We start from the raw sequence: 17,371 nt of genomic DNA on the forward strand, positions 1-17,371 counted from the left end.
GAGGAAACATGATTCTTTAGGATTATTTAAAATTGTGTTTAATGTTTCTTATTCTTTACCTATTTGCTCCATATGAAAGGGGATTACTGAAAATAATTGGGAAACTGGGAAACTTTGACATTTTTCTACAACAGAAAAATAGGTTAAAATTCCATTCTCTAACATTACAAAAACAAAGAGAGATTCTAAAATGATTGTTTCTTTAATATTTTTGAGAATCTGAATCATGGTTTGGGTTAAGTGTATGACCTCTGTCTCCAGACTGGGGCATCCTCTCGGTGTTCCTGCCTGCAACATGACTACCCAAAGGGGACTGGATTCCAGGTCGTGATAGATGGCTCTGGTGGGAATACACAGGAGCTGAAGGCGCCCGGGACTGTGTTGTAGCGGCCCTCTGACACTGTGCCATTAAGCAGAGTGAGGATTTGTCACCAGCCAGGCCCCTGGGCTGCCTTTGTGTGTCAAGGCTATGCCCCGTACCTCTTGTGTCTTAGCGCATGCTCCCTGCAGTATCCACTCTTTGTGTGTGTGCACGCATGTGTGTCTGTGCATGTGTAGTTGAACTAAACTGACACACTCCTCTGAGTTCCTTTCAATGAAAAATAAAATGGCTGAGATTTGCAACTTGTCAAAGTTTTGAAAGCTTTGAAAAGATGGCTTTAGCAGACTTTATTTCCAAAGGTTTTTACTACCTCTTAAGAAAGACCTGGTGGGATCTCCTAATTTACTTCATGCACGCCAATTATTAATAATAATGTCTATTTTAACCTACTTCCTTTCATTTGTACAATTTCAGGGCTGGCCAGTCAGCCATGCCCAGGCAGGACATGACGCCATTCATGCACGGCAGCCTGTGCTTAATTCTCTCCCTAGCAGACCAGGAGCATGCTGTGGCATCAGCTCACAAATGCTTTCCTTTATCCCTTAGCAGTTACTTAGACCCATTCAGTAAGAACCTGTGGTGCCTCATCAATGGAGGTAACTTAGCCAATGGCTATGAAAATGCTGTTACTTTCCCTGTCTCCACTGAGGATATTTGTATTACAGAAGAAAGACATGTGTTCCTGCAGCTCTCAAGGTTGACACTACAGTATCTGATTTAGTCTCGGTACCACTAATTGTGTAGTGTTTCCTTGTAAAATAAGGTGGCTCATTTTTCAGTACCAATACAATTTTTTTATTGAGAAGAGAGAACTTTAATTACTTTTCACAACTTGGCCCTCTTTAACAAGGTTCTCCAATGGCTGGGGGTCTATAGGAATCTGAAGTAATGCATCACCCTGTGCTGTCTGTGATAATAAGCTCCCTGCTGAAGTGGCCAGGCTTTGTTTTTCCTGGTTTCTCTATGATAATTCTTGCCTGGAATTTAATAGGAACTCAATAAAAATCATATAAGGATGAACTTTTAAAATACAAATGTTATCATATAAATAAAACATATACAGCAAAGTAGTAGCAAGTAGTCTTCGCAAACTAATCACAAAGGACTGCAACAGTGGAAAAGCATCAGGAAGTATGTGGGCTTGATAAGAATGTGACAGAACCTATCAGATTGCCTCAAAAGCCTGCTGGTTGCAGACCCTGAGTGCTCAAGTGGTGTCGCGTGTCATGTGTCATGGCTGCCATGGCACTTGCAGTTGTAGTTCTACCAAAAAGAATCTCCTCCACCAAGCAATTTTTACTGTCTGCATAGCTTTGGAAAGGTGTCATGTTAACCTTGTAACCGTTTGAGCATTCTGAGTCATGTAAGTTTTGTCAGCTCTGGGAGGGATGCTTGGTTTCTGAAAAAATAGCTACACCACAACTACCAATGTCGACAAAAGCAACAGCAAAGCCCTGGAAAAGCTTTTACTGTACAAAGAGTGTGCAATTTCTGAGGAGCCACAAGTAACCAATGCTTGTGATTTAGGGCAGAATGCAGTGTCATCAAAGAATGAAGTGGAAGTCTTGGGCAGTCCTGGAGCCTTTTTTCATATCTCTCCAGCTATTCACAAATCTTATGCCTTATCTCTTTGAATGCAGTAGACTTCTCTCTGTGTGTATACACAATTGTCTTTGCAGTTCTTCCCTCACAATGACCAGAACCTTTGCAAATTGAAAGCAGACAGTGCTGCTTGTCTGTGTGGAACCTCTCTGCCCTGTGTTCTGTGTCATCCTGATTAAAAACCAAGTTCTCACATGACTTGTACTGTTGTTAGGGTCTTCAGGAAGTCCCATAAAAGCCACCAATCATGTATGCAATCAACAAGAGTGTTTATGAAAATTACCAACATGTTGGGGTCTAACCATCTGACAAAGTGGCAAATGGCAACCTCAAGAAAAGCTCCCAGGCTCCTTTTAAGCAGAGTTAGGGGATTTCCAGGGACGAGAGATTAGTCTGGGAGCTGATTGGTGGGTTTAAACAAAAAGCTCATAGGATTGGCAGGTGGCTGTAGTGGTTAGGGACTTTCCAGCAGCAGGGTAGGGAAAGCTATCTTTAATTAGCAGAAGGCTGTGGGGGTGCCTGCTGATTGGTTGCCCCTGAGTTGTGGGTTTCCTGAGAACTGCTTGCTCAGCTCCAGCCAGCTCCAGTAAACTGAAACTGAGGCCTGGTCCCTGGCAGGGCTACTAGGAGAGCCTGCTATGCCTCTTGTCTGGCTCCCCGGTCCTCTCACTGTCTTGTTTTCTATTCCCTTCACTTCCATGCTCATCCTTTCTCGTTATTCCTGCAGTCCAAACAGCCAATAGGTTACTTCCTCAGCCCTCTAAGCATCTCTCTGCTGTGGGCCTTTCCCCTTGCTGTTCCCTTTGCCTTTTCTCCGATCAGCCCTCCCATGGCCGCCCTGTTAGTTGGCACCCTCCCACTCATTTGATCCTTGGCCTGATTTTCCTCCTATAATATTCTTTTGCTTAGTTTTTACCAACCATCTGCTGTATTATTTATAAACATCCTCTGAAAGCCTGCCTCCCTCACAAGAGTGGTAACAGGTACTCAATCTTACTTACTCTGTGTCTGCTAACTCTACAATGTGCAGGATGCCTGGCACACTTGTAGGGTTCTTAACAGTTAGAACAGTTGGACAAATTTCCAACCTCATTCTTCCCACTCCTGACAGACAGCCACCTCTGAGTGTTCTGGGGTTTGGGGCATGAGCACTTTCTGTTCTGCTCTATACCTGAGTTTATATCTGTGTTTATTCCCATTGTCCCTTACATAAATTGGTGTCTCCTTTTGTAATCTTTACTCTCTAGTACTTCCTGCTTTTATGTTCTTGTACATACTGATTTTGATCACTAAGCCATTTCTTTTTCCCAATTTAATAGTTTGCTGTCTGTTTTTAAACATTGTCAAGAACTATTACAGGGTCCGGTGGTCTTTTAGAGGATCAGAGAGCTCATTCCCTGGAACAGACAAAGAGATGAACATTAGGGAAAGAGTAGAGCTAACTGCAGAGGACGGGACAGGACAGCTTTATCCCCTCGAGATGGGAGGATCAAGGGATGCTGGTTGGGAATTTTATAGAGGACCTGGGTCCCTCCCTTCCCCATATTGGTCCAGTTCATATGGTGCCTTCCTGCCATTTCTCCACCCAGTGTCCTCCAGGAACAAGACGCCATCTCAGGGAGTCTAATCTGCCTTCCTTGTCTACCCATGCCCTCCAACTCTCCTTCAGTACCATGAGCCTTACCACAGAAACTAACCATTTTCCCCAGCTCTATATCCCTCTTTATTCCCTCTTTTTTCTTTCCCTCATATGCAATTACTAAAATTGTCTAACTCTATTGGCACAAATGCTTTCTACTCTCTCTGCCTTCTGCACACATGCTGATTCATCCCAGCGTGCTTTTTCTAAAGCTCAAAACATTTTGAATACATTATCCCAGGTAGCCAGTTACAATCACTCGCACTTTACCTTTCAGTTGACACTTACCTGAGATCTCTTGAGCTTACTCTCACCTACCTGCTCAGTCACCAATAGTTTATCAACTTGACAGGATCTAGAACAACCTAGGAGACACACATGTCTGCTTAGGGAGTTTCTAGATTGAGTTGATTGCGGTGGGAAGGCACACACTAAACACGGGTAGCACAGTGCTGTGTGCTGGAGTCTCAGACCAAGGGGAAAGTGAGCAGAGTGATAAGGTTCACCACTCCCTCCTTCCTGACTGTAGATACAAGGGGAGCAGCAGTCTCTTGCTCCTGCCTACATGTCTTCCTTGCCATGGTGACCTGTACCCTCAAACTGTGAGCTCAAATAAACCATTCTCTACATTGACTTTTTAGGTATTTGTCATAACAGTGAGAAAAAATGTAAGTGAGGGCACAATGAAAACACCAAACTGGACCACTCCCTGGGTAGAAAGAAAGGTTTATTGGGGATCAAACTGCCAAGGCCTTCTCTTGGTACAGACAAAGAGAAGAGCAAAGTGGCAGGAAAGCAAGCAGATTTGACTGGACAGTAAACATGATGGGAGTCTTTAAGCTGATGCAGGCTGTTCTTGACTGAGAACTAGATGTCCAAGGGAGTTGACCTTTGAGGGTAGATTAAAGAATGTTCCTGGCAGATTAAGGGATGTTCCTGGTAAACATAAACCTGCCTCTAAGCAGATTTATTTTTCTACTGAGGGTTTCTTAACCCAAGGTGAAGGATTTCCCTAGGGGATCCAAGGAGGACTTCAGAATGTGTTATGCATACAACATTGTAAAGGTAGCTGATTGGAGCAATGGTAGTTCATATCCAGTTTGAAAGGTTGCAGACCACTCACTGCTCTTTTCTGTCTCTGGGGGATTGCATTCAAGTCCCTAGCTTCAGCTGTTCAGCAGGATACAGACGAGAAAGAAGGGGTTCCAGTCACCCATGTTCACAGCCCAGTTAACCTCTTTGTAAATCCTTGTGTTCAACTACAGAATGGTATAAATGACTCCAATTTGCAGGGCTGACATAACAAAGAGACACTATTTATAAAGCTTTTGATAATTTTTAGTATTGATGAAATGGTGATCACTGATACAGCCCCAAACATGAAGGACATTAAGTGTACATTTATGGCCTTGAAGATCCTTTTCTCAATTTTGCAGTAGATTTCAAGACCCTGTCTTACTGGGAAGAATCGTTATGTGACTCACGCATTATAACTTAATCAACTCTTTGGGTGATAGGAATATGCTAATATGCATTTACTGATGCAAAACATTCAGGATAGTAAAGAGTATTATAGAGTTCATCTTTTAGCAGGATATTCAGAACTGGAATTGAGAATGAACATAAATTTAAGCAGTTTGAGAGACAGTTGTAAATGTACTTTACACTTTTAAGGGTGTTATTAAACTTAGCAGAAAGAGGAGAGGATTATTCAGCATATACAATATAATGGAAATTGGTTTTTGAGTTCTTTAGAAAGGCATGTCCTCTTAAAGCTATGGAAGCTAGACAGGTTCTATCTCGTGTGTGTTCCTTGTTTGTTGTATCTTACCAAGCCACGTGTCTGTTATGCTGGTTACTTCTTTATATGTTAGTTACCAGTCCTGATTCTGTGCCAGAAGGGGAAAGGCTCAGATAAGTATGAAACAGAAGAGCTAAGTCACAGCCCCGGTGCTGTGGTTTGCAAACCAGGGAACGCTCCAAACCTCCACTGGCACCGACCCTTGTTGTGAGGAGTTCTAGCCTCCACTCACGGGTGTTGACCGTGTGCCTCGGCCCCCACCCCTTTCTGCCACTCCCTACTCCTAAAAGTAGCTCTGCACACAAAAGCAAATTTATGGTTCTTACTCTCTGAGTTTTGCAGGCTATATTTTAATAAATTTGCAGTCTTTTTTGAGTGATTGAAACACCCTGAATTGGGAGAAAGATGGAAACTAGAATTCAAGATTACTGACTTGGATTTTGGTGTAAATAGATGTAGCTGGGGGAAAACATAGCGACTTAAGATCCCATTTAAATTTCTCCACAGTGAATGATATCAAGTGGTAATATACTTTTATTATATTAAAATAGTAAATAAAGTGTTGGAAAGTCCAGAAAACTACAAAGCAATTACCCACAGTCTACCCTCAAGGCAACAACTCTTTTCCCGTCTCTCCTCCTCTCTTTTTCTGTCTTCCTTTCTCCCCCTTCACCTTTCCCCTCCTTTCTTCTTCTCTTTCCTTTTCTTCTTCTTTTTTAGATGAACAGGGTTATAATAATGTCTGAATAAATGCATATTTTACACAAATTATCCTAGAAAATACAAAATCTGTACTCAGTATACTCTAATGTAAATACATCTAATTCAAAATTACAGGGAGCTGCATTTCCAATCTTCTATCATAAGGAAATAATTGGGAATATAGCCAAGTATGTATACTGGAATATATAAACATTCATAATACTTAAGATCTGGATAAATTTCAATGTACAATTATGCCAATACATTTTTAATGATATAAATTAATGCATAAATATCATTGAATGCTCCAAATTTGTGATGACAAAATGTGTGTAGTAGATCTGTTTCTTATGATCCACATATAAACACTTATTCATAAAAGACCAAAATAAAGCACTGTGTTAGAAATGCAATTTTAATTATTATGACAGTGACTTATCAACCTGTTTATGTATGACTAGAATTTTAAATAAATTTGCTGTTTATTTATGAAAGACAAATTTTATGTAAGAATTTTTCAAGAGTTGAATCAAAATTGGTTTAAATTTATGGTCCTTATAAAATCATTGACATACTCTTTTTTCCTTTTTGGAAATAGTTTATTTCATCTTATATTTTCAAGTGATAGTCCATCATCCAAGAAAGCTGAGGCAGGAGCTGAAGCAGAGGTCTTGGAGGAGCACTGCTTTCCAAGGCTTGCTCAGCCTGCATTCTTACACAACTCAGGACCATTTGCCCAGAGAAGGCACCACCCACAGTAGGCTGGCCCTCCCATGTCAATCATTAATGGACAAAATTCCCCATAGATATGCTCAGAATTATTCCTTCTTGCTTCCTTTCTCTCTCAAACTTTAAAACAGAAATGCTACAGGTGCGAGGGTAACAATATTCCTCTAGCTTAGCCTTCCCTTCCTAGTGGTGAGACCACCAAAGACAACTGAACGGAAGGACTCTTACTTACTAGGCAATACTATGTGGCTGCAGTGAAGGCAATACCTACCCACTAAGAGCGACCCTGTAGGGCAGCAAACAGATGCTATAAACTATGAATAAGGCTTAGCTCAGTCAAATGTGTAAGGGCTTTTTGATGCAAAAGCAGTTCAGATACTGAACACACACACACACACACACACACACACACACACACACATCCTATAATGGTTTGTTTTGTCAGTTGCTTCTCTCTACTATATCATTTGCACATCAGCTTCAAATGTTATGTAAAGTTCACTATAATTTGAGTTGGATGAGTGTTCATATTGACCGTATAGCCAACTAAAGGCCACCATTGCTTCTTTGTAGAATGCCGTTTGCAAAACAGTTTGATAGACAGTCCTCATATTAAGTGGATGCGGTCTTAAGGAAGGGAGAGGAGACTCTTTGTTCAGGTCAGAGCTCCTGCTCTTCTTGGGTGGCACACAGGTGTCCATGGGGACACTTGTCTACCTCGGAACCTCTGTAGTCTGTGAGTACCAGAGTGCCGGCTTCACTTCCCGGGGAAGAGCCCACTGCAGGGCAGATGCGTTTATTCTGCAGTGAAGGGAAATGCAAAGGGCCTTTCCAGAACATGAGCTCGAGAAGCTGCACTTGAAAATACAGCATTTAAAGTACAACAGCGGCCCTTTAAATGTGTGTTTTAAAGTATCACTGTCAACCGCTTCAGGCCAGTCTGAATAGTTGAAACTTGTACACATTCAGCAGTCATTTTGAAAGCACCTTAGGGTAAGGTCCTGATACAGTGGAGAATGAAATGTGATCTGTCTCTCTGCACAGAAGGTGTCAAAGACTCCTGCTTGTTCACATGCCTGGCACACACTCTAGGCTGGCAACTCTGGAAAGCTACAGGCTCCTTGACAGGATCCCATTAGCCTGTAGGAACAGCCCTGCCACCATTTAGAGCTCCGTGGCTCAGCAGCTTTAACTGAACTTCCTCTGTAGATGCTGCATTTTCATCTGAAAAGATAACGTAAGCCCTCTGTCCAGTGTGTGCATTGGAGGCTTAAGAGGGGCACGGTACTAATATCCCCGTACACTTTTGTAGCTGGAAGGCTTTTATTTCATATTGACCAAAGATACTTGTGAGTCTGTGACTCTAATCAATATCTAACATAAAGCCATGTTTTAAACAGACTTTTGTATCCCTGTCTGTGCATGTATTAAATGGAAAAAAAAAAAAAACCCACAGCTTTTGTCCCATTTGAAAGAGTGACAGAGTTCCTATCTATTAAAAAAGAAAGTATCATGTAGTGAAACTAATTACCTCAGCCAGAAATCCAAATGGCTTTGTCAATTTGAAAAGAGCGTTAGCACTTTCTGCCAACCATAATTGTGATAACAGCCCGACAAAGAATGGCCGATATTGCTCTTTAATTGCCTCGAGTAACAATGCATACCCCAGTGATGGGTCGGCTCATTCATCATGTTCATTGTGGTTCATCGTCTCCCAAAATGCTCAGCTTCCTTGGAACACTCTCCATCAAGCATCAGCTACTGGCTGATTGCTTCCCACCACACTGTTCTGATTAGCTATATAGTCTGCTCCTCCTGTAGGCTTCCTTTCTTACCTCCTGCTGGGGCCGGAGGCAGGAGCATTGCCCTTCCTGCTGCCAGACAGTAAATCAACCAGCTCAGCGCCTGGGCATTCTCTGCTTCTGCATGCAGGGTCCTGACTTCAGGAGTTCTGTGATTTAACTGTTTCGCTTGGCATGGCTCTTGGTTTTTCTTGATTCAGACTTTGATTTGTAGAAACATTTCGATGATTTGCGTGGGCAGAAAGAGTCTTTTTCAGTAATTTCATTTTAGAAAAACCAACTTGTTGGTTTTTGTGAATGTTAGCCATAATTTGTAAGTATGCATTTGGAGTGTATTTTAGAAACCTGAATAAAAAGTCTGGCTTTTACAGTTAGTTGTTAGAGATCTCCAACACAATGGACCAGAAAACTATTCACCACTGAGTAAAAATTACCTGTCTCTCGGTGAACCCATCAGAAGCAATAAGGAAATTCTAAAGAGTTTCTTTGGTGGTTGGCACTGAGGTGAGGTGTTTGAGGAGGGTGTACACTAGAGCTGCCCACGAAAAGTCAGGATGTCCAGAGTCTTCCTCACTCAAAGAGAATTAACCCAAGTCAATGCCAGGGACGTGGCAAACATCCGTGAGCCTAGATATCCAGAGGTAGAGGCTGGAGAGATGGCTCAGCAGATAAGAGCAACAATTGCCATCCAGGGAACCCAGACTAGGTTCTCAACACACATGTGGTGCATCGCAACCGTCTGTGGCCTGTTCCAGGGGATCTGACTCCCTCCTCTGTCTCCTTAGAGACAATGTGCCCACATGGTACCCACTCATCCATTCAGGCAAACAGCCATTCGCATAAAATAAAAATCACTAATCTTTAAAAACACTGTAGAGACAAGGGCAGAAGGGCTGGAGGAAATGCTTGGGCTTTGCAGTTAGTTTGGGGGTAAATTCTGACTTCTCAGCCTGTAGATGAATGTGACGTCCAGGTTTCCTCTCTGAGTTTTAGTTTCTCTGTTTACCAATTCAAGGAACTCAAGGAGAAGATATGGGGGGGGGAGAAAAGAAAGAGGGATGGTAGGGGGCTCAGGACGCCTCATGTATGTGTGGGAATTTGTCAAAGCACGAATTATTTAAATAATTAAAAAAGATTAAAATGGATCAGAGCCAAATGACTTACCTAGACCTATTTTCATATCACAGAGAAGTTATTTGAAAATAAACAATTAGATATTTAAATCAAGGTATGTTCTATATGAAACAGAATGTGTCTCTGTGATACTTTAAATGTTATCGTAATTAGTTCTCTGAGAATTTTGTAAACTGAGTTTTGACCCTATTCACAGTGCCCCCAGCTCCTTCAGATCACTCCTGCTTCTCTACCATTACAATTTCTTGTTCTCTCTCTCTTTCCCTGTTCCCAGCAAATCCAACTTGTGTTCCCCATATATTCGTGGATGTGTGGCCTTCCGCCCGAGTGTGGTCAGCTTCTCAGTGGCAATACTCTTAAAGAAAACTGACTCTCTTTTTTCCCCAGAAGCTATCACTTGCCAGTTGGTCTTGGATAGGACTGAGACTTGATGTCTTCCTTCTCTCTCCATGCTTGAATTTTGTATGGTTTGACCTTGAACTGTGTTGTGCATGCTGTCATAACTACTGTGAGTTCATGTGTACAGTTGCCTTGTTGTGTCCAGAGAACATTATTTCCTTGTATTCATTGACCACCTCTGGTTCATACAGTCTTTCTGATTGTTCTTCAGAAAGATCCCTGAACCTTCAGAGGGGAAGGTGTAATCTAGATGTTCCGTTGAGGGCTGAGCATTATTGTTTCTTATTTTCTTCACCTTGGCTAGTTCTGGATCTCTGTATTAATTAATCACCATTTACTTCATATAGAAGCATCTTTGATTAGGGTTGAGAGATGCATTAATCTATGAGTATGACAATCAGTAATTGGGAGTCAGTTTAATAGTATGTCCAGTTAGCACAATAGTAGAAAGTTGTCCCCTGGGACCTATGACCTGTCCAGCCACAGATCTAGTTGAACATAAGAATTTAAACCTATGTTCTGCTTCTAGAATTAAAATAAAAATAATAGTGATACTATAAGAAACAGATATAAAGGGAAAATAGAGAATAAACAATTATATAAAAAAAAAAACATCGAAGTATAAAACCAACATATTGCGGCAGCATCTTCCTGCAGCCCTGCCAGATAGAAGGGTGGGTGGTTGAAGCTGAAGACTCATCTCTTTGATCCTGCTCACACGGTGCCGCACCTGCAGTGGTCTGAAGTCACCTGCTCACCACCACAGCTTCCTGTCTTGCAGACCAGGAGCACCACTAAGCACCCTTAGCTGTATAGCTGCCACTCACTCCAGAGACTGCACATTGTGTCCATCTGAGTGGCTGAGGTCTCAGCCAAAAGGTGTTACCCAAGTGTGCTGCGGTGGGAGCGGAAGCAGGTACAGCACTGAGCACTGAGTACTGTTGCTGTGTTGTTTGCTACAGCTTTCCGGTCCTGCTCAGTACTAAACACACCCGGCGGGAGGGAGAAGGTTGTAAGGGCATCTGTGCATTCTGAGTCTTAGGCTCATTGCCAAAGAAGGCATTGCCATCACAAAAGGCAGGGCCACCAACTCCAGAGTCCTTCACCCATGAGCCTCCTGCTTCCTGAGCCTCTCAATATGTTTGTGTCTAGCCCTCCCCTAATCTGTTGCTGCCACTTGCCACCCACTTCTACCTAGAGGCTCTGGCAGGTTAACTCTAGAATCCTTGGCTTCTCAGGCTCCCAGGGAAGCTGTCTTTAATGGAAGCTCTCCTCTCAAGATGGCACTAGACCACAACCTTCTCGGGCATAGACTGACCCACACTTGAAGCCATTGTCTCAGCAGATCCCTCCCACTACATTCAAGACTTTTGAGAACTGTGGGTTAGACTTCCAGTGTTTTCCCCAGACCTAGCCTGGGTGCCTTTTCAGGGGATGCAGGAGAGCTGTGAGCCAGGTGCGGCGTGCTCTGACCTTAGTCCCCGATGGCCCTTGTGTGTCTCTCTTCTTGGCCAGCTGCTCCGTCCCCACTCTGTGATTTCTGAAGTTCTTTCTCTCTTTGGGATAGGGCTCATTCTCTTGTTTTTTTTACTACTTTATGTGGAGGCAGCGTCTACTCTGCCATCTCACCCCAGAAGTCAATTTAGTTAGTTTAGAAGACTCTGTAACTTGATGGGAACCGTTCCTTTAGTCTCATTTGACGGAAAGCTCAGTTGGAGATTTTACGGGTGCAGTATGTCATCAATGCTTTTGTTTGCAGTTGATTTTCTCTGGAAGCATTTACACTTACACTGCTTGGAGGTTTTCATCAACTCAAGCAAGAAAGTGTCTTTCGAAATGAATTAGCTTAGCCAGAGGTCACATAATCTATGACTGTTGGAGGAATAGGAGTGTATTTTAATCCTCCAAGGGTCCCCCCTTACAAAACTTATTTTAAAATGTCATTAGATTTGATTATACAAAAGGAAAAGGAAGTTGTTTATTAAAAACAAAATGAAAATCTCAAAACATTGGAACAGTGAGAAAGCCAAGGACTGGTTTTGTTTGTTTGTTTGTTTTTTTTGTTTTGTTTTGTTTTTATAAATGTAGCTCTGCCCTGTTAGAACATGTAGGTCAGCAATTATGTGTGCTGGACGGTTTGTCCTCTCAGTTGCCCATCCACACATTACTGTGGTAGGAGGGGGGTTATTCTTCCTGACACTCCTTTCCTCAGTTAAATGCTGGAGCATGCTGAATCACTCAAATGTGCAATAGCCATAAGCCCAGTACTTTTAATTCACAGGATCAAAATATTAAGATCCAATATGGAGTTATTGGTATTAGAAATATTTTAAAGATGCTTAGAACTATTTTAAATCTCCATATACTGGAATATATATATATTGAAAATATTCATTGTAAACATCAATTTTATACTTGTTTTTCTTCTTTTCAATTTCAGGGTCAACCTGGTCCCCAGGTAAGTGATCTCTTTTCTGACCAACTAACTCCAATTCAAGATTTTCCTAGTGGGGAAGTTTTCCTTCAATCCTTCTCAAAGAATTGAAGAAAGCTGCGAACTGATCATCGGGCCCCTACCTAGTAGGACAGTTATTGCCCCAGAGTGACACTTGGGGCCCCTTCAGGACTGAGTGAGCCATTTTACATCTTGGGCCAGATGGCACATCAACAATATTCCCTGAGTAAAACTCTTCACTGACCCAAACCAATGCCCCAGGATGTCCAAGGCAGAGTAACTGGGTTCACAGGGGCATGGGCTGGCATGCGTTAGATGCTGATTAATTGCATACCAATGCAGCTGTGGATCCAGACTCATTATTTATACTGTGACCCAGCTAGCTGTTTCTGATTCAGTGTAGATGGATAACGACTTTGTTCTCGATTTTCAACACAAACCAACGACTACAGACATGATTTATAAATAAGCGCAAATGCAGCTGACAGACAATATTTTGAACTCTAAATCACACTGAAGAAAATGGACCATTTTTAAGAGGTGGAGGACTGTGTATAAAGATAGAATGATAAGAATGAAGCAAGTCTTCACAAATAGTGTAGCCAATTCAAACTCAAAAGAACTCAGTACTGCATCAGTCTGGAGGAAGCTAATGGCCACTGAGAGGAGTTGGACCCAAGGATGCTCTACCTTAAACACTGCATTCCATGTGAACCATGCAATTACTGATTTGTGCTCCTGTTAGTCCTTTTCTGCCATGATGGGCTGAATGCCACTTCTGTCCCAGATAGTTAACTGATGGGCCATTTTGTGATAGCTTTGTAGTCAACCTCAGGAACGTATTTATTATATGTTACTCTTCATTCAACATGATATGATCATTATTTATAGTTGTTTTGAGGTCCATATACAAGGTTGTGCAATATTACAAACAGAAAACCACATTTATTTAAGCACAGCACTCCTTTTCACACTAACCTGTGAGAGAAAGTTAGACTTTTGATTCATACTGATACTGAGAACATCTTCATTGTTTATCGATTTCCCTCTTATAGTCCAAGTTAGTTCAAGTTAACAGAATGAATTCATAGAGGAGTGCTGTGGAATAAGTCTCTTGTACAGAGTTGTCACTCAAATTGATTTAATAAAATGCTGATTGGCTAGTAGCCAGGCAGGACATGTTAGGCAGGGTGACCAGACTAAGAATGCTGGGAAGAGGAAAGGGCAGAGTTAAGAGTCACCAGCCAGATGCAGAGGAATCAAGATGATAATGTCATACTGAGAAAAGGTACCAAGTCACGTGGCTAAACATAAATAGGAATTATGGGTTGATTTAAGCATAAGAGCTAGTTAGTAATAAGCCTGAGCTACTGGCCAAGGATTTATAAGTGATATGAAGCCTCCAAATCTATTATTTGGGAACAGGCAGGCGGAGAGAAACATTATGCCTACAGAGGAGAGTTTTGGCTTCTTAGCATTTGACCTTACTATGCTATGTTGGGAAGGATACAAAGTAAACATGGTTTACTGCTTTTCATACTTTGTTTTACTCAGTGCTGACAAAAGTCCTGAAAAGTACATGTGTGCCAGGGTGTGCCCATGTGCACATACACACATGTGTGTTGGTGTTTATGGTAAATTACTTACCTGGATGACACAGTAGTGTGACTGGAGTAGAAATCAAGATTATCTAAATCTGGAAGCCCTGTATCACTCAATTCTTTCCAGAAAGGAGAATAACACAGCATAATGAAATGAGCTTTGGCTTGGGGAGAGAATAATATTTTAACTCTTAATAGAACCTCTGTCTTAGTCTAGGCCACCTTTCCTGGCATCAAAAAGTAGTTCTTAAGATAATTTATGGACATAAAAATTTGAGAAATGACCTAGGATACATCATGAGGGCATGGAATAAGACTCTGGGATGGTAAAAGAGCAGGAAATAGATGTGTTTGTGAACTGATGACTTCTATGAGTGACTGAGGCCATGTCCTGTTGAATATCTTATAGAGGGATGATTGCAGATGATTCCTCAGAACACTCACATGGAAGGACAGGAAGTTGATGTGATTAGTCATTGATTTGTATTCCTTCATTCTTCAGTCATGTCTGGATGCTGATGCCAATATTTCTGATCTGCTTCAGAAGGTCTTATGTATAGAATAGATAGGTCCCATATCTGTGAAACTGTGGTGAATAAGACAGATACAGTCTCTGTTTTGTGATTATTCTGTGTTTTATTTCTCACTTAAAAATTATACAGATCTATTACATTAGAATATAAAAATAAATTAATATGAAACATCAATATGTTTTATTGATAATGTTGAATACATGCAAGGTATAAAACTTGAGTTCATATGCCTAAACATTGTTCAATTACTACAATTAAATCAATGAACATATCTGCCTCTCCCCAGACTGTGCAGTATTAAAGCCTCAGAACTTGTCATTTGATCACTGCTGTGCCTTTTGCCAGCCTGTCCCTATTTCTGCTTCCCTGTTTTATGCTTCCATTAGGTCCAGCTTTCAAAAATTCTAAAAACAAGTGGAAATCATCATACACTATCTGCCTCTCTGTCTGGTTCATTTTGCTTAGCACAGTATCCTACAAATTCAACCATGTTGTTACAATGGGAAAATAGCCTCCTTTTTCAGGCAGATAATACTCCATCATATATACATACCACATTCTTCATTCATCCATTAGATACTCAGGCTGATATTCCATGCTTTCTGTTGCAAGTGTATGCTACACATGTGTGATCATAAAAAATTTCTCTCTGTATGTGGGTTATTTAATTGAACATTTTGTCCCCTGGGTTCATTCATATTGCTGCAAATGGTGGGATTTCATTTATATGGCTAAGTAAATAGTCCATTATGTGTGTGTATAGCCCATTTCCTTTGTATCCATTCATTAATGGACACTATGGCTGACTTCAGATCTTCATTGCTGTAATAAACATAGAAGAGCAGAGATCTTTAACATGCAGGACCATATGGTAATTCTATTTTTAGATTTTGAAGAACTGATACACTGTTTTATGTAATAAATGTTCTGCATTGCATCCCTAACAACAATGTAAGAATTCTCTTTTCTCCATATCGTCACCAAAACTTCTCTCTTGTCTTTTTTATTGTGTCCATCCTGACAGGTGGAAGCATGCACTCTTATTATTATTATAATTCACATTTGCCTGGTTATTGATGATACTGAACACTTTTTCATAGACCTGTTTCCAATTTGCATGTCTTCTTTGGAAATCTGCTCAGGGAAGTGTGAAAGTTCTTAAATGCCCAGACATGGTCCTAGTGTGTTGGGCCTTGGTTTGAATAGTGGGTTTCTGTCCGGATCTTGGCTCCTCTGATCTTGTTGAATCACTTGCTGACTCCCATCCCCATTCCCTTTCTACGTTGCTCTCCTTGTCCCATTTCCTCCTCCTGCCTGATGTCAAAGTCAGGACTGTGCCCCTGTACTGTGATTGCACTGCTGATGTCACGTGGGATGACAGCATGCCTGGCAAGGTTCTAGATTTCTCCTGCATCTCTCCCAGCATCCCCCTTGCCATTCTTCACACTGGTGCTCTAGGGAGGCAAGTCAACAGGGTGAATGTCTGGCTTTTCCCTGACGAATGGAAGCACTGGAGGTTAGGTTGAGAGAAATCAATGGGTGTCTCTCACCTATGTTGACCAGATAAAATTTTCTACCATGGTTTTGGTAGTGTCCCTTTCCTGATGCCAAACCTTTGAGTCTTGATGAGTTCTCTGTCTAGAGTATGACAGAATCCCCTGATTTTGGCCTATGGTCTCACCTTCCATTTGTTTTTATTAATGTGCTTCATGGACTCGATGCTTCGTCCAAACCAAATTGAACCATTTACATTTTCTCTTCTAAGTGTTTAGTTTTCTCCTTTCCTTGGGACTGCTTCCTCTTAAACCTCGTGTCCACACATCCAAACATAATCACCCATGGCATTGTAATGCTGCTTCTTCAACAAAATGTTTTTCTTCTCCTTTTAGTGAAGGGATTGTCTTCCTTTCCCAGATTCCCACAGAAGGTTGTCTATGCAGCTTGTTATATTACATCATGCTTAAAGGAGAGAGTATGGACTTCTGATCAGACAGGTTGCAAGTCTGATCCATGCGGTGCCACTTTTAGCCTCTACCTCCTGGATAAATTACTCCTTCACTCTGGATAACACTGTCCACATATGTAAAGCAATGTCCTTTCTTAATACATGTTGTAAAAGTTAAAGTATTGTGTGTGAAATGTGATACCTACACATGGTAAGCACTCAGGAAAAATGAATTTTGTCATTCTATTTTGGGTCATCATAGTTATTTCCAAGCATCTTTTCTCTTAAAAAAAATACTTTATTTTATGTCTGTGGGTGTTTTACCTGCTTATGTATCTGTGTACCACTTGCATTCAGGTACCCATGGAGGCCAGAAGAGGGTGTCATATTCCCTGGAACTAGAGTACAGATGACTGGCATTTGTCACATAGGTCTTGGGAATTGAACCCTGGTCTTCAGGAAGAGTAGTCATTGCTCTTAACTACCAAGCCTTCTCTCCAGCCCTCTTTTTTTGTTCCTTAACAGATTTTATGATCTTCGGTGCTGGATCTGTGCTTTTTCTCATCTTTACTCTCCTCTCCATCTGACTTACTTTATATAGAGATTTATTTTAGGGTTCAAAGCTTTGGTTTTGATTTTCATAATCA

At 41.4% G+C, this 17,371-nt stretch overlaps 1 protein-coding gene across 17 annotated transcripts in view; it reads left to right on the forward strand.

The window, feature by feature from the left end:
- Col25a1 (collagen type XXV alpha 1 chain) overlaps positions 1-17,371 on the forward strand; it is a 404,038-nt gene that overhangs the window by 225,869 nt on the left and 160,798 nt on the right. For all 17 annotated transcript variants that reach the window (XM_037207099.1, XM_037207100.1, XM_037207097.1 and 14 more), the window contains exon 5: positions 12,631-12,648. In XM_037207099.1, coding sequence (XP_037062994.1) covers positions 12,631-12,648 — 18 coding nt within the window. The remainder of the gene's footprint in view (positions 1-12,630; positions 12,649-17,371) is intronic.

The sequence above is a fragment of the Peromyscus leucopus genome, chromosome 6, assembly GCF_004664715.2.
Source record: "Peromyscus leucopus breed LL Stock chromosome 6, UCI_PerLeu_2.1, whole genome shotgun sequence".
Lineage (NCBI taxonomy): Eukaryota > Metazoa > Chordata > Mammalia > Rodentia > Cricetidae > Peromyscus > Peromyscus leucopus.